The 19,019-nt window shown below is 35.6% G+C and overlaps 1 protein-coding gene across 2 annotated transcripts in view; it reads right to left on the bottom strand.

The window, feature by feature from the left end:
• The window catches only part of Arhgap15 (Rho GTPase activating protein 15), a 587,323-nt gene that overhangs the window by 178,917 nt on the left and 389,387 nt on the right, over positions 1-19,019 (bottom strand). For both annotated transcript variants that reach the window (XM_047547716.1, XM_047547718.1), the window contains exon 11: positions 13,476-13,553. In XM_047547716.1, the coding sequence (XP_047403672.1) occupies positions 13,476-13,553 (78 nt within the window). The remainder of the gene's footprint in view (positions 1-13,475; positions 13,554-19,019) is intronic.

Here is a 19,019-nt window from a genome sequence, read left to right as displayed (position 1 = left end):
ACTGTGAACAAGAGAAGTCCTTGAAACTTTGAGCCATTTAAAAATCTTATTTCAACCATTTTATTTTGTAAGGGATGCAAACACATTGCTTTTAGCAGATAAGAAATGTGAAGTTTTGCTTTAAGGCATCTTGCTGTTGGAGTAAGCATTAAAATTAGCATTTAAAAAGTTCATTAATACCAGTTACAGACTTTTGAGTCATGAAGCTGCATTGTAGTTAGCACTTCTTTTTCTTATTCCTGGGAAATAAAAAAGATGCCTTAATATTCTTTCATCTCTAAAAATGCAAGGTGCTATAAATGAAGAAGCAGATAGAAAGATATCTACAGTTATTTTTCTATTTTGAATTTCCATTTTTATAATTTGAAGATTTCAATTTACCTATGTGATACACTTCACCATTTTAAAAGTGGTTTCAATGATTCTTTATGTGGCCTTTTGCATTTTGGTTGTCTTTGGTAGCTTGTTAAATTTTTAGGAGGAAACCTTAGGTTACTAGATTAGTAGTGAGGGTGGCGCTGTCAGAAATTACATTTAGATTTAGAATTTGAGAGGACTACATTAATTCAGAAGTAAGAATGAACAAACACATGAGAGATACAACATTTCTGGGGAGTCAGAAGCAGAAAATTCCAGGCCAGGCTGACTTTATAGTTGTGAAATGCTATGATTTTGAGAGTTAACATTATTTTCTTAAAATATTCTATGTACAAACTGAAATCCATACTATTGTCCTGATTCAATGAGGCCCCTGACCATATGCTTCCCAGGAGTCACAGAGCCTTACCTACCAACTGATTATCACCTTGCAAAGTTGGAGCACATTTTTAGGAGGTGGGGATACTAATGTGTATCAAATGTTTTGTGAAAGAAAAGGGAGAGGGAGAGAACAGAAAAGATGGCTGGGTGTGTGTAGTTTTTAAGTGTGGGGAAGGTGAGTTTGGTAATTCTCAAAGTCTTGCCTGTGCCAGGGCTGAAGGGAGGGTGACCAGAAGGCTCTGAAGGCACACTTGGACCCTCTAGGCTTTGGGTGATGACTGACCCTGGTTTAAAGTCAGATAGATACTGAGGACAGAATGGGATTATGGAGTATTTTGGCAAACCGAAAGAACAGGCACAAGAGTATTGAAAACCTACAGTGAGCATGGCACATGATGGGCATTATCTAGAATCCTCAGGTGAAGGAAGCACAGCTCACCCTCCAACATCTAATAGTGAGGAAATAGATAGAGATGGGATAGGAAATTGACTAAAATTGGTACTGAACCACAGGTACAAAATGTTGTGGGAACATAGTGGAGAAGTTAACTCCCCTTGAGATTAATGCACAGAATCATGAGATTTGTGTTAAGGGGTGAGTTCATAAGGAAGCAAAATCAACAGTAGTGTGCCTCTTGCTCTGAAGGACGGGTCTACTGTTCCATTGGTACCTATCTAATCTAGTCCAAAAGCCTGATGGGACATTGATGGTATGATTTCAAAACACTGAGCATAGGAATGTGAGTGAGTCCATGATGATGGTCAGAACATAAAAGGAGTAGAGTAAGAAGAAGGGGAAGTAGGACACTCACTCAGGAAGAAGGTAGCAGGGGGTGATGAGGCTACACAAAGGCAATCTGGAGAAGTAAAAATGGTAAGAAGATGGTGATGCTGCAAGGCCACCAATCCCTCTGCTGTTTAAGAGAAAAAGGGAACAGAACAGGGGAGGCCTTCAGTTCCTCTTGTTTTCTAACTACTTTACACTGAGTCAGTCACGGGTGTTGTCAGCTAGCAGACTGGAATGTCCATGAACTTGGAGGCTCCGTGTGCCTGGGAATATTGCTTGTTCCTTTCATTGTTGTGTTTTTAGTATCCCACCTAATGCCTGGCACCTCATAAGAGTTCTTTAAATATGTGTCAAATGAATGATGTAAAATAAAAATCTTATTTTATTGAGCTCACCTCTTAGCTCCATATAAATCCTGCTGTTCTGGGATCCCTGGAGAGGAGGAAAGCTAAAAAGGTTACTGGCCACTCCTTCCTCCAGTGGGCCCATCAATAGGCAGGCATGAAAGAGAAAGGGGTTTGGTGCTCATGCGACTCCAAGGCATTTAGACCTTAGTTTGACTCTTCAGTTCCAGCATTTGCAAACTTTGGACACATATCTTTAGGATGTTCATGAGGACCTGAAAAAAATCCTTCCTGTCCCTGAAACTGTTAACCTCCTTTTTAGAAACAGCTTTAAGGAGATGGAGAATACTTTTTTCTTTCTGCAGCACACTTTGTTAGGAAATGTTTCTAAAGTATGTGGGGCACCTTGGAAGAGAGGTGCTATATAAATATATGTGAGTCATTAAAGCTGTAATTACTAGCAACAGGGATTTCCTGTGTGAAAACAAAAACAAAAGAGATACTTTCAAAATTCAGGGCACTGGAGTTAACAAGAGCAGCACAGTTCCATTGCTATTTATCCAAATCCAGTTATTTTCCTAACTAGTCATTCCCAGCATTTTGAAGGGGTAAGATGGCAAGGCTGGTTACACATGATTTCTGATAACGTACATGATGTGTTTAATTGCTAACAATGACCTGTGTTAAAGAATACTAAGTTAACTTCCCTGAAGTTTTGCTGTACTGAGGTAGGGAATGGGAGTATGAGATTCTTCACTATTTCCTTCTGTCCCATGATTCTTACATCCAGACTAAAATCAAATGCTAATTTATAGCCCTCTGACAGAAAACATAATGTAAAATATAGCATGTGATTTCTCTGCTGAAACATACAAGAAATGGAACCTAACACAATGGACCAATGAGATCATTTGGCAGAGTAAGTTTGTATTAGAAACTCATCATTCTCTCATTTTATTTTGTAGGAACACATTTTTTTAGTGCATATGAAATATCAGACAGTTTGCTATGTTGGAGATACACAGATGAACCAACTTTTCCATCATCAATGTACTTATAGGGAGTTAGGGATTCCTAATTTAAAGGGCATTTTAAAATGGAATTTTCTCTTATGAAAGATTCCCACAGGATGGACCAGGAAAATACAACATTATAATGAAAATAAGTGGTTTTTGATTCTTTGATGCTAAAAAGAAGAAAAAGCTCTCTCTGACTCCTCTCACATGATAAGCTGAATCCAGCAACCAGGCAATACATAGTAGTAAATTTTACATGGATTTGTGTTCTGGTTCCTTAACGTATTAACTCTGTGATCTTAGAAAAGTTGTCTTTCTGAAGTATGGTCTTCTCTTGTGAAGAATGTGGTTAACAAAATTTGTCTATCTAACAAACTTATGAGGGTCAGAAATACCTATAACTTTGAGGAACCAACCAATGTAATAGATTCTCAATTAAGCATCAGCTATCATCAGCTTTGGTACAGCATTTTTCAATGTTATTTACTCTTAAGTTTTGTCAGCAAATTATTAGGTAGAACATCTTTCCTTTTCATTTATTCCAGAATCTACACATCGTAAAATGATTGTAGCCAGGCGCAATGGTGCATGCCTGTAATCCCAGTGGCTCTGGAGGCTGAGGCAGGAGGACTGCAAGCTCAAAGCCAGTCTCAGCAACTCATCGAGACCCTCAAAATAAAAACTTAAAAGGGGTTGGGGATGTGGCACAGTAGTTAAATACCCCTGGGTTCAATCCCTGGTACCAAAAAGAAAATAATAATCGCAGCAATGAACATAATTTTAATCTTATGAATAATATATCTGTTACATCCATGCTATTTTTTTTTACATTAACGACTCAGTTTATAGAAGTTTAGTGAAGCTTATCACATTAGAAAACAAGAGAAAGTTTCCCCTCACAGGAAAACTGGTTAACAAAAAAAAAGGGATTTATAGTCTATTTCTGCTTTGCTTCACCTTCATTTATCTTACGTCTTGGTAAGCCATATGTCCAGTAGAGAGCCAGAACAGAGTTAGCAATATGCTATGTAGGAGATTCCCAAACCTTACTGTGCATGACTCCTCTGCAGAGTTTCTCTTTAAAAACACATGCTTAGAGCTCCAATCTGGGACTTTTTACTTGGGAGTTTCTATGAGTGAGCTTCAAAACATTTATTTTTGAGAAGCTCCACCACTTGATTGCTGTGGCAGACAGACTCAAATGTCCTTCAATTATCCCCACTTCCTCATATGCATGCTTGATGTAATCTCCCGCCCCACTCCCCGCTCCCATCCCCAGAGAGTGGGTGAGAATTTTCACTTGCTTCTCACCAACAGAAAGTAGCAAAGGTGATGGGACCCTGGCCTTCAAGATTCTGTTCATAAGGTTATGATTTCTGCCTTGCTTCTAATCTCTCTCTCTCCCTGGCTGTTTTGATGAAGCAAGATGCCATGTTATGAGATGGTTTGTAAGGCCTCTGGAAAAGAGCCACCAATAGACCAAGGCTTTCAGTCCAATAACCCACGAGGAACTTAATTCTGCTAGCAACCTGTGAACTTGTCCCTAGACAAGAATCCAGTCCTGGTTGACACCTGGGTTGAAAACTTTCAGAGGATTCAGCAGAACTGTGCCCAGACTTCTGACCACAGGAACTGTGAGATAATAAATTTGTATTGCTTTAAGCAGCTAAATTGGCAGTGATATTGTGATGCAGCAGTAGACAAGCAATACAATTCTGATATGCTGTCAGGGTCAAGAACCAGTGCTACAGAGTATAGTTAAAACAAGTGAGCTTGATGTGTTTTCCCATTAAGCTTTTAATAACTGCTCATTAATTTTGAAGGTGATGATGATGGTTTGGTATAATAATGATGATAATTATGATGGAATTTCATAAATATTCTAAGGGGTTTTCCTGGGTATTGGCAGTTACATAACTGTGATTTAATTTCTAGAGGCAATGGCCAAATCTACATTGAAAAACCACAACTGAAATAGTACCTGTACTTTCAGTAGAATATACTCATCTTCTCCAAGAAAAACTTATCAACCAAAGAAATTAATTTTTTCTTTTGTGCCCAGGAATCCAGAAGCTCTATGAATTTGGCTAGCAATGAGATCAACCTCTTGATAGAAAGAAGCTTCTAATGTTTTCAAATATTTGGTTTCTCGTTTTTTAAAAATAATCTTTATCATCAAAGAAAATTCAATCACATAGAAGGCAAAAAACATTTGATTGTTAATGTTTGGTATTGTTAATACTAAGAAAACTAAGTAATATCCATCCTATTTTTTCTTCTTGTCATCTTAATACTAATTATCCCTCGGTTGATTCAATTTTTATAGTCTGCACATTCTTAACATTATTCCCATTTTGGGAATGAATAGTCTGAGGTTCAAAATGGTTAAAATGGATTCTATTAGACTTAAAAGTAGCTCAGAATTAAGATAAGGAGACAGATCCTTCGATTCTTATCTGATGTTCTTTCCCCACTAAATAGTCTCTGCTGTTAATTATTTGACCATGGTGTTAGGTCAGTTTCTTATGCCTTGGTGTATAATGAATAATAAAATATGATCCACAACAAACATATGGTATAATTTTGTTTTAAAATGAGTAGTCAGAATTTGTGTTCTTTAGAAATAAAAGGATTTATAAAGTTGCTATTGGAATACATCATATAATGTTCAAACTAGAAAGTTTATAAATGTGTGAAAATATGAAAAGCTTATTGTTTTGACCTCTGAGTTCAGGATTATTTTCTATTGCTCATATATTTTCTTAAGCAGCTAGAAAGCAATACCAGTGTTACCATCAGTAGTCGGAGCTCTCTGACTCTGTGTAACTGAAAAATGAGGTCTGAGAAAGTTTCCAAAGCCCTGAATGATGTTAGAGTCTGGCCTTTTCATGATCAAGTGATCTCTTCAGCTTTAATGGGAAAAATAAATCATTGTTAAGAGATAATCTTGTCACATGGAAGCCAAAAAGGTGCAATACCAATGATCTGACTTACCAAAAACCGCCTTGCAGAATAGGATAAAGCAAATAACAGTTTGTTTTGTTGTTGCTGTGTTTGGTGGTGAGCGTGAAGTAGGCTTAAGGAAATACTCATTTTAAAAATAATAAGGGAGCAATATAAACTGATGTAATAGAAAAATGAATGGGCTTCGTACAGGGCTATTTTATAAGAACAGAAGTAGAAGTTTTGAAATCCTTTCCCAAAGCCTTTTCTGTTTCATCCAATTGCTTATTTCATGATGAAACTGCCAATTGTTCACATTCTTTCTCACTTTCCCTTTCTTTTATTCAATTTTGATGCTGCAAATAATATGAAAAGCACAGGGATAGCTACTAAAGTTAACGCTTTGCTTTGCTTTAAGGTACCAATCTATATAGAAGTAGTTTAAAAATGGTTGGTCACAAAAATTACTTTTCTAATAGTTTCTTTTCAATGGCGTTTATTCTTATTGGGTTAAAAAAAATAAACAAATCCATCCCTTAGAGACAACATCTAATTTGTATTATTATGTCAATAAAATATGGGTGGACAAAAATAGGCAAAATATAAGACTGTAAATTAATTAAAACATAGCCTCTTCCACTTAAAACAACAAATGCACATGCGTAAGTAGGTACACACACACACACACACACACACACACACACACACACGATTCTCAAGTATATAGATTTACGGTATTGACACATTTTATTCCTCCCGGTGTGAAAAAGTGAAAAGTGCCCCTAAGAGTCTCCCTTTAAGTTTTGTTTCTAACTATGAAAAACAGGTATAAAATACTGGTAAAAAGTAATTTCCTTTAGTTCAGGCAAACAGTTACAGGTATAGGTATATTTGCTATTATACAGGTATATTTGCTATTGTGCACTAAAAAACATCAGTCTGTAAAATTCCCGGTCAGTTCTTTCGGCAGTGCTTCGCAGCTCTCCCTTTGGCTCGTGGGCTTGGGAAGCTTCGTAGCTGGTATTTTCCAAAAAGGTTGCCAATCTCTCCTGTCTCTTTTTTGAAAGGGGAAAGAGGAAGTTTAAATAATACCAAAGAGAATCTGAAGTGAATTTTGAGTTTGGGCAATAAGCCTAGATGGCAGCTGAAATCAAGTTCTGATGTGGGGAGAAGGGGGAATTCAGCCTGGTGGGATTTCCAAGACCCACTGTCAAAAGTTCTCAACACAGTTATGCAGCATCCTCCATTCTGAAGTCTGTCCTTTGCAGAAGTACCCCCATGCTAGAAAACCATCAGGAGGTCACAGATCATTCTGAAGAATCAACGCAGTGACACAGGCTGATGACAGGTTGACATCTAAGGTCATGGACCATTTTTCTTTGGGGGATGCTTGCAGAGAGCAAAGAGTTACATCAGCAAAATGTCACTGAAAGCTGTCACCAAATTCAACAAACAAGGCAGAGGACTGCTTGCTAATGCATCCACATCCCAGTAAATCAAGAATCCTCGATGCCATTCCTCAAGACTAGAAGAGTATTGTAGTAAAGTCATTTCTTCATCCAAACGTAGATACTCAAAGCCCTACAGAAAATGGCAGTGCCAGGCTTCTTCATAACTGTAATGTTTGGTATTTTCCCAGGCATCTCCCTTCTTGAACAATTTTCACCAAGCTCTAATGGTAGTACTTTTCACTTACCAATATCAATAGGCAGGATTGAAATGGAAAGTTACAAATGAACGTGTATAGCATGGAATGACTGATGTCAGCTTTTATGAAAGTGTAATAAAAAAATTAATGGTTGGGAAGAGCAGAGTCATGGCAGTAGGAAGCAGTCCAGGCCCTGATTCAGAGATCCAAGATCTGGTTCTAGCTCTCTTGTTTACATTTTATATAACCTTAGGACACTATTTAACACCTGAGCCTCAGTTTCTCCATTTTAAAAAAGGAAATAAAATCTACCTATGACACTGAAGAAACTATGTAAAACACTTCAACAGTGCCTGACACATAAAAAATTATGAAAATGCTAGCTTCTTTTATAATTATTATTATCTATATGAGTTATAATTAGGTAATACTTCTCAAAAGTGATATCTTTGGACTTAACTTGTATATCATCTGATCTGGAAGTATAATTAAGGATATCTAATCCCTTCTGATTTCATGAGTCGAACAGAAAACCAAAACAAATTGAATCATTCAACTGGTGTATTTAGAATTGCTGATGATTATAGCATTCAAGAAAGTTAGTGAAACACATAAATTGCAATTCAACTGTTCTTGAAAACCTCCAAAATCAGTTTTCATTTGTCTAGTCTAACAGTGGATAGGGCTTATTCATTTAAAAACATGTATATTTAGAGCCTCCTTGAAAGGAACATTGAGTAAGGTGAACATAGAGGAGATAAAGAGTATCCCCACAAGGAAAGTATTACACACATTCGTATACACACACACACATACACATGAGGCCACTATGTACATGGCAGCCTCTGTTTCCAGCACTGGTTCTCTTCTAAGTCAGTTTTACTGTTAAAGGCCTCAAATGGGTGGAAGGGCAGGTATGGTATTAGTAACAAGGTTTATGAAACCCATCCAAAAAATTTATTTACAGGCTAATCTGATTAGCAAATTTTGAAAGGGGCTGGTATGCACATTTCACTTATCATTTAATTCAAAAACTCCATAGCACAACTTGGACAAAGTCACTGGTATCAAAGGTCCTAATGTAGCATAATTTGTGTTGAATGTGTTGCATTCTGACAGTGCTATAAACCAGGGAAACAGTTTACTGACAATTCTGTGCTACCAAATACCAACTCAGGCCTCTGTCCAGCTTTACATTGTCAACTTTCATGGAAACATGAGCAGTTACATAGCCTCAGAGGACTCTGAAGTTTGGACTGCAAAAGACGAGATGGACAGATTTCATATTTTCATAGCAGATTTTTTTTTTCCTTTTCAAACTGCTGAGAATAGTTTTTTAAGGCAGGAAATGCAACTAGTGTTTGTTTCTAGCAGGGCTTCTGTTTTGAGATTTCTTCTTTGTAGAAGAAATGTGTTGCCCAGCTGTCTAGAATCCCAATCAGGATATGGTTTCAGCATGAAATATATTATAAGAATGACTTTAGCTGGTTATAAACAGGAACAAAAATGAAGCTGGGGCTATTTTATCCCATTTTTACCCACTGAAGTGGCACTCTCATTCTGTTCAATGGGACCGATCTGAATAAATGAGGTAAAGTTTAGTTCTGTTTTTCCCAGGAAGGAGAGAAATTCTGAAAGACAAATAATCAAGAGCAGAGTTGTTGAACTTCTCAGTTATAGAGATTCTCATAAATAAGAATCATGGGGCAATTTTAAGGTTTCTACCTGCTAAACACACACACACACACACACACACACACACACACACACATATTTTTCAACAAATACTAAATAAGAAATCCCTGTAGGGAATCCCTGAGACCAAAACTAGTAATGGGGTAAATACAAGGATGATTTAAGTCTTAACCTTTTATAAAGATTTGTACAAAAGATGGACAATTCAACCAGTATCCTATATTTTTAAAATTCTGGGACTTTCAAATGTTAATGTTTCTGAAATATAAGCACTAAGTATATGTAGTTATAGTCTCTCCAAAAAATGACATTAGACCTGTGGATCTTATATTAGATATAATTTTTGATGTTGGATATAAATACACTATTGTAAATTCAACCATCCAACTGCAATGGGAACACAGAGACAAACCCCAGGATGGAGGATTCCAGACAGAAAACACTTGTAGTCCGGGCCTTGGAGAATTCTCACTCTGTATGTGGGTGAGAAAGAATAGATGGAAGAATACTGAAAGTAAAGGGAAGGAAGCATGCAAAGCATTATGAAATGCAATGACTGCAAATTAGGGAGTCAAGCTAAAGAGTGTAGTGTGAAGTGGACAAGGATATAACTCAGGGCAGGGTGCCTGATTAGCATGTGCCAGTCCTGGGATCGATCCCTAGCACCATCACCAACATAACCAAGAAAAAAAAAAAAAAGGTACCACAAAGGCAATTCAGGGGATCCTCTGGTGAAGCTGGGTTGGATGTAAAGCCAGTTTATGAGGAATTTCTAAATTTTTCTGAGGACACCACTGACTATTTTTAAGTACAAGAAAGACTAACGTGCAGCACAAGTCGTGTTTACTAAGGAAATATCATATATGTTATTTAATTGTATCATCACAAGGCACCCCTAGCCCAAGGCACCCCTAGCCCCGCTGTCTTCACTTTAAGGAGCAGAGGCACAAAGGGGTTAACTAAGATGGCAAGGATGCAAGGAGAGTCTGAGTTCTATCATATTTATCTGATTATAAAACAGATGAGCTTCTCTAGTACCACTTAAAGATGTCTTGGGCTTCTTATTTGTCATTTCCTAATATTTAAATTTTTCATTAATGGTTTTTAAAGAGTAATTTGGGGTTTGCAGAAAAACTGAATGGAAAGAACAGAAGGCTACCATATATGACCTCAATTTTACATCAACTTCCCCCAATGTTAACACCTTACATTAGTGGGTCACTGTTAAAACTGATGAGCAAATATTGATGTATTATTATCGACTATATCCATAGTTTAGATTAAGGTTAACTCTGTGTTGTATGTTTTATGGTTCTTCACAAAGATATAGAATACATTTCTACAGCTCTAGCATCATACAGTGCAGAATCTGAAGTTTTGTTAGAGATGTAACTACAGAGGAAAAGACCTGAAGTGAAAACATCCTTTATCTTGGTTGAGGAATTGAACCCAGGGTCTCCTGCATTCGAGGAAATTGCTCAAAAAATTAGCTACATCCTCAGCCCTGCTTTCAATTATTGCCAGCAAAGAATAAAGTTGCTATAAATATTTGTGTGCGGGTTTTTGTGTGAATATTAGTTTTCAACTCATTTGGGTAAATACCTGAGAAAAATTGTTGGATCAGATGATATCATGGAATTCATCTGGAAGAATAAGAGACCTTGGAATAGCCAAAACAATCCTAAGCAGAAAAGTGAAGCAGGAGATATCACAATACCAGACCTTAAACTAAACTACAGAGCAATAGAAACAAAACAGCATGATATTGGCACCAAAATAGTCAGGCAGACCTATGGTATAGAATAGAAGACACAGAGACAAAACCACATAAATACAGCTACCTCATAATAGACAAAGGAGTCAAAATCATACAATGGAGAAAATATAGCCTGTTCAACAAATGGTACTGGGAAAACTGGAACTCCATAAACCTCTACCTCTCACCCTCCATAAAACTCAACTCAAAATGGATCAAGGTCTTAGGAATTAGACCAGAAACCCTGCACCAAATAGAAGACAAAGTAGGCCTGAATCTTCAACATGTTGACTTAGGATCAGACTTCCTCAACGACTCCCAAAGTACAGGAAATCAAAGCAAGAATCAATAAATGGAATGAACTCAAACTAAAAAGCTTTTTCTCAGCAAAGGATACAATCAATAATGTGAAGAGAGAGCCTACAGAGTGGGAGAAAATATTTTCCACACATACTTCAGATAGAGCACTTATCTTCAAAATTTATAAAGAACTTACAAAACTTTACACCAAAAGTACAAAGAACCCAATCAATAAATGGGCCAAGGAAACTGATAGACCCTTTATAGAAGAAGACATACAGGCAATTAATAAATATATGAAAAAGTGTTCAACATCTCTAGTAATTAGAAAAATGCAAATTAAAACAACTCTAAGATTTCATCTTACTCCAATTGAATGGTTATTATCAAGAATACAAACAATAAGATATTGGCATGGATGTGGGGAAAAAGACACACTTGTACATTGCTGGTGGAGTTGCAAGTTGGTGCAACCACTCTGGAAAGCAGTGTGGAGATTCCTCAGAAAACTTGGAATGGACCCACTTTTTGACCCAGTTATCCCACTCCTCAGTTTATATCAAAAGGACTTAAAATTAGCATACTACAGTAAACCAGCCACATCAAAGTTTATAGTAGCTCAATTCACAATAACTAGATTATTGAACCAACCTAGATGCCCTTCGAGAGATGAATGGATAAAGAAACTGAGGTATATATATACAATGGATTATTATTCAGTCATAAAGAAGAAAAATATTATGGCATTTGCAGATAAATGGATGGAATTGGAGAACATCATGCTAAATGAAATAAGCCAATTCCAAAAAACCAAAGACCAAATGTTTTCCCTAATAAGTGGATGATGATACGTAATGGGGATGAGGGGGTGGAGTGAGAGAAGAATGGAGGAAATTTAGATTACATAGAGGGAAATGAGAGGGAGGGGAATGTGAAAAATTGTGGAATGAGACAGACATCATTACCCTATATACATGTATGATTATACGAATGGTATGAATCTACATCCTACCCAACCACAGAAACAAAATGATGTACCCTATTGTGTACAATGAATCAAAATGCAGTCTGTAAAAAATTTAAAAAATAGCTCAATGTATACCTTGCATATATATAATTTTTATCTGTCAATCTTACATCATTAAAACTGAAAAAAAAAAAAAAAAAACTGCCACACTATGTTCCAAAGTGACTATACCATCTTAGCCAACACTTGGTGGTGCTTCAGATCACAGCTGTTCTAATAGGTGTGTAGGGGTATCTTGTTATTTTAATTTGTAATTCTTTTACAGCATACATAGTTTCTAATTTTTCATTGTTGTCCTTACTAATTACATAATTTTCTACCATATGTGATTTTCACCCTTGAATTTCCATCATTCATTCATTCTTTTATTCATCAGCATGTTTAAGTGTCTATTATAAGCTGTTAATTTTTTGTGTGCTATTTTTATTTTGATTAAGATTCAGTATATGAATATAAATTTGAGCAATTATTTGGTGATTACTTTTCTTACCTGACAGTAGAGTTTATTTTTAAATATTATACATACGTAGTATAAGTATAAATTGTTCCAATAAGAATCCCATTATTGTGGTTATACATGACGTGGAGTTATGTTGGTTGTATATTTACATATGAAGTTAGGAATGATATGTCTCATTCATTCTACTGTCTTTCCTATTCCCATCTCCCCTCCCTTCCCTTCATTCCCCTTTGTCTAGTCCAATGAACTTCTAGTCTGCCCCTCCCTTGTTGTGGGTTTGCAAGAACATATCAGAGAGAATATTCCACCTTTGGTTTTTTAGGACTGGCTTATTTCACTTAGCATTATATTCTCCAGTTCCATCCATTATTGGTAAATACCATAATTTCAATCTTTATGGCTAAGTAATATTCCATTGTGTATATATTCAACATTTTCTTTATCCCATTTTTCTTTCTTTAATTATTTTCTTCCCAACTTTTATTTCGCCCTTTTCCACTCGTTATTTATTTCGTATTAACTACTAGTTTGTCTTTCTCTTTTTTCTAATTTTCTACAGGTCAATGGTTATCTTTTATTTATCTGGTGATAATTTTATAATTTCTTCAACTTTTTGTTTCTTATTGGCTCTTATCAAAAGTTTTATCATTAGCTTTTCACAGTACCCTCAGTGCAGAATCTGAAGTTTTGTTAGAGATGTAACTACAGAAGAAAAGGCCTGAAGTGAAAACATCCTTTACCTTGGTTGATGATAAACCTTAACTTCTGGATTGTTGCCAGATTGCCACTAACTCGGTATATTCCATCAGCATCTAGACCTGAAAACAAAAGGATATGTTTTATATTAGCTTACATAAGAACAAAGATGGTAAGAAAGCAGTAAATCACCATCAAATCTCTCTTTCTCATAGATAAAACAAATTCCTATGCCCTAACCTAAGCAATCTTCAGCATTTTAATACTACAAAACTAATCATAAAATTCAATGACAGTTAATCATCCAAAAATTTGAATCTAGTTGAGCCATAAAAGAGCTGTAGATAGCAAGGAATGATATAGCATGTTTAAGATTTATTTCAAATAAAAATAAAGGAATTAAACAGGGGGAATAAGAAATTCCAAGGTATATGTATATTATCTTCTGTTTTTGAAAAGGTAAAATAAGTCCAGGTTTTGTGAATTTTTTCCTTCCTTCCTTCTGGTCTTTCTAGTTTCTTTTCTCTTTCTTTTCTTTCTACTCACCCTCCCTTGTTTGTTTGTTCTTTCTTTATTCCATTCCATCCTCTTTCTCTTTAGAGCTGAGATTGAACCCAGTGCCTTGCACATGCAAAGTAAGTGCTCTACCACTGAGCTACACTCCTAGCCACTAGTCCATTCTCTTTTCCTAGTGATCACTATAGCATGACACACATTGATTGGCCTGATTATTTGAAACTATAGAGTAAAAATCATATTCAAGATGCTAATGTTATGGTTTGGAAGTGAGGTGTACCCCAAAAACTCATTTGTGAGACAATGCAAGAAGGCTCAGAGGCAAAAAGATTGGATTATAAAAACCTTTACCCAATCAGGGAATTGATCCCCTGATAGGATTAACTGAATGATAACTGAAGGCAGGAAGGGAGTGACTGGAGGAGGTGGGTCATTGGGGTTGTGCCTTTGGGCTATATATTTTGAATCTGGCAAGTGAGTGTCTCTCTGCTTTCTGATCATCATGTGAGTTGCTTCCCTCCATCAAATTCTTCCTCTTTGATTTTCTGCCTCATCTAGGACCCTGAGGAATAGACCTGGCTGTCTATGGACTGAAACCTCTGAGACCATGAGCCCCTAAATAAACTTTTTCTCCTCTACAATTGATCTGGTTGGGTCTTTGAGTCACAGCAGCAAAAAAGCTGACTAAAACATATAACTAGTTGGATAACTTATACTATATGATAGGTATGTGGTGTTGCAATTTGGAGGAGCCAATAAGTAAAACCCTTGCCAAAATGGTGATATTAATTTCAAATTATTATTAGAACTGGTCACTGGAAGTGGGTTTGGATAATCAACAACTTGTTTTAGACACATTGATTTATAGCATCTAGTTATTGTCATGACCGAGTTATCAGGAAGATTGAGAAACAGGAAATTTAAAAGAGAAACTCTTATTCAAATACTATTATTGCCTCTAAGAAATGCTGACAATAAAACTTTAAAATCAGAAGTGTATATGCTTAGATGTCTGCAGACTCTCAGGAGGCCCAGGTGAGATTGCCAGCCTGTGTGGGGGTCATTATCACACTTCCTGAGGAGATGGCATAGCACCATGGTCAATCCTTGTGATTCACTGATTCACAGTAGTAAGCATCATATCAATTTGGAGAAATTACTGTCATTTAAGTAAATGTGTCCCCTTCAGATATTTCCCTCTTAATTTTTCTTCACATACAGCCATGAAAGAAAATATTTTGGGATTATTTAAAATCACCTTCATTGGCCTTGTATAGTCTATAGAAAAAAGTTCATGATACCAGAGTTGGGACCTTAAGGAATAGATTTGGATCCACATGTAGTCAAACATCATTCAAAACCCAGAAGGGTGAACAATGTCACCTTACTTGTCACCACAATCAGGTAAACAACCAAAGTTTGATGAAATGCAAACCTCCCTAATTTTTTCCTACAGGTAATCAATTGTTTTGAAGGAATTTAGAGAAGAATGATATTTTGGAAAATGGAGACATCCATGGACAGTATGGGTCTATGTTCTCTACATGAAAAATCCTAATACACGCAAGAAAAAAAGAATTGGTTAAACTGGTTCTATTTAAGATAATGAATACAGATGAAAAGTCAATTAATATCTATTATAATAAAAGTGAGAAATTTGTATGCTTTTTTAAAACTTAATTTGTGTTTTGCTAATTAACTAAGCCATTTTTATTTGAATTCTCATAAAATGTTGTTGCAAATCAGTACCTTACTTAAACCCATGTATATAAAAGTATATCCCTTTATACAAGGTATAAAATCAAGTGCACTTTTACTTTAAAGCTAGAGTTCATGTAATAGTATTTTAAATGCTATTAAAATGAAAGTTACCTAGAGTTGTAAACTGAATTTTAACTACTGAAATTTTCAGAATCCAATATTTTTCGCTTACAGAAATTTTAAATTACAAAATAAGAAGCACTCTCCTTGGTCTTTAGTAAATTTCCAGGAGAGATTTTTTTCCTTTTTTAAGTTCAATAATCAAAAACACTTGAAAGAGTAGTGTGTATTGGATACATTACATATGAACAGTTGGAAAACACTTTGCTGTTCAAAGAAAGCAACCTCATCCTAAATTAATAACCGAACTTTTTCTGGGATAGGAAAAGGGAGCACTGGTGATGGAGACAGGGAGGGTCATTCCAACCTGTGTCACCACTGCGGGTGTAGAACTGAGTCACAGAGAAACTGTTCTGTGGCTTAATATAGAAACCAGAAAGTAAGAGGAGTAAAGTAAAACATATTAGATGCAATATGAATCTAACTTGACACAACTTCCAAACCCTTCAGATTCAGAGATATCAACACCATCCATCTTGTGAATGATAATCATCTCTGACTTTAGTGGCTCCTGCTTTGAATAGCTCATGCTCCCCTGTTATCATACTTTTTAAATTACATAAATAGAGTGAAAATGACAAAGTACATATTAAAAAGGAGGGTATTACATTTTGCCAAATAATCTGGAACTTATCAGCGAATTTAAGCAATTATAAATTATATAGGTACAGTCTTGAAGTTGATTAGCTTTCCACTGAGTGTTTGACAAAATGGCAAACCCAAAATCCTGGGAATGCTATCCAAATTACAGTTCTTCACGTGATGTCCTCTTTTTACTCCAAGAACTTTGAAAGTTATGCCAAACCAAACCAATGTAAATTGGTGTATTTGGACATCCTTTTCATGACCACATTATCCTTGCTGGACTAGAAACTACTTATTTTGGAAATATAATTAGACTTTGAACGATTTTTAAATGAGCAATGTCTTCAAGGTAGCGACATTGTGCTTTGGTAAAGTTTGGAGACATATTACTTTGAGAGTTACACCTCTTTCAAGAAAATAACATGACTGCAAAGTTGACAGAAATTTTGCCTGTTTTGCTAAACATACTTTGGGACACAATGAAACTAAGTTATTTTACTTTTTTTTTTTTTTTTGCCAGACTGGCATTAGCAGCATTAATGAAATATTCTCAGAAGAAATCCACATTCACTGAAATATCATTTATCAGTTCTTCATTGACTGAGTTACTTATCTATCAAAGAACTGTTACCATTGGAAGAAATCACTGGTGTTGCTGTAGGGAATTTTAAAAAGTCTTTCTCTCCTTTTCCTTCTGAAGAAGCTTAGAGTAGGATAGACACACAATTAGGAGTTATTAGACCAAATGGTGGTCTAAGCTCAGTGGAAAAAATGCAGCTGTCATAAGTAATTCCCACCATAAATCTTAGACACTTTCCAAAAAGAAATCTTAGAGACCAGCACTGTGTGCAGAGTTGACTGGCTTATCTGCCAAAAGAGGGGCAGTTTTCTGACAATGCAGATGAGCCTGATAAAAATAATTGCATACTGCGGATTAGGTAGCATTCTTGGTAGCCTGAATTAATGGACATACAACAGAGATAGGGAGTTTGAATCTGTTTAAGAAGATACACCAAAAGCCTAATTGTTTTTCTGACCCATGACAAAATGTATCTGAAACTCTGGAGTCTGAAACTGTGGGCTGGGAATTTTGCACAAACTGTCCCTTTCCTGAAATTTATGGTGCTTCCTAATTCCTAGGAGGCCAGAGCTACCACAAGAGGAGTCATTCTCGCAATACTTTGGAGGTCTGGATTTTTCCCTGGCAAGGCCCACTGAGCACGGGAACACTCAGACAGCCCTGAATCTGCTGCACATTTCTTTCTCTTTCCTTCCAAAATCCTGCTTGAGTTCAAAGCCAAATATCAGGAGTAATCTTTGTGCCATTCATACCTGCTCCTTTTCTAAATAGAAGTGTTTCCAATCATTTATTGCTGATTATCAGTTCACACACTTCAAATTCAATCGAAAGTACAAGATATAATGTATAACTCTATATTTAACTTCAGTGAATCCAATGACTGCAATTTAGGCTGTACCTTTGTGCCAGCTTTATTTAGTTATTGCTAATTTTTTGTGAGATGCCCATCCTTCAACAGCTATGCCATTTCCTGAGAATTATTACCATAAGAAAGAATTGACACAATTCTGTTGAATAAGAATAAGAATCATTTTTATTCTATAGAATACCTATGTAACTTTATAACAATCATTCGAAATAGTTTTTCTTTTTCTTTTTTTTTTTTTTTTACCATAGGGACAACATTTTCCATGGTAAAAATAAAAATTAAATTATATAAAAGAATATTCAATGAGAATGACCTACTTGCCCCAACCTGCTTTTCCAAAAACAACTATTGGTAATAGTTCTGTTTGCATTCTTTTTGTTGTTGCCTGTTTATACTTATGTGTCATATTTCTGTATATTAATTTATTCACTTTGAATGGTATATCTTGAGCTATCAGAAAAGATAAAGAGTTTGGTGCATCCATAGTTTTACCACTCATTTATATATCTTCTTTGTCTTCATTATTAGTTACATCTGTCTATTTCCATCTCAATATATCAAATTACCTTGGAGCTATAAAAAATAAATTACTTAATGCATTCACTTTCCTTCTTTCTCCTCCACCACTTCTTATGTTATTATTATTTATAATATATAATTATGTTATCATTTTACACATTCTCAACATTTACATTTTATTTTGTATTTTATAAATATTTTGTGACTTATCTATGAGTTAATATTAGTCACTATTTTTAAAAAGGAGTGTAAGAGGGTTCAACATTAAAATTTTGTCTCATAAAGATCTCCCCAAAGTTAAGATCTAACCTTCTCTTTTCTTGGCTTCTTCATTTCCTCAAATTAAGTATTATCTAGTAGAATATTCTGCAGTGATGAAAATGTTCTATATATTTACTGTCCAAACTAGTTATCAGTGACCACATATGATGCTACTGAGCACATGAAATATGGTTAATGCCACAGAGGGATTGAATTTTATTTTATTTTGCTTGCATAATGGAACGACATGTGACTAGTGAATGCCATATTTTACAGTACAGGTCTAGGTCAGAGTCAACTAGTAGTATTCTCTTACATTCCACTGTTACTTGTTCTTGGATTTTTTTAAAAAAAAATTATTTTTAGCTTGTGATGGGC

This window comes from Sciurus carolinensis, chromosome 3 (assembly GCF_902686445.1).
Source record: "Sciurus carolinensis chromosome 3, mSciCar1.2, whole genome shotgun sequence".
NCBI classification, from domain to species: domain Eukaryota; kingdom Metazoa; phylum Chordata; class Mammalia; order Rodentia; family Sciuridae; genus Sciurus; species Sciurus carolinensis.
This window is presented reverse-complemented; position numbering and strand designations above follow the sequence as displayed.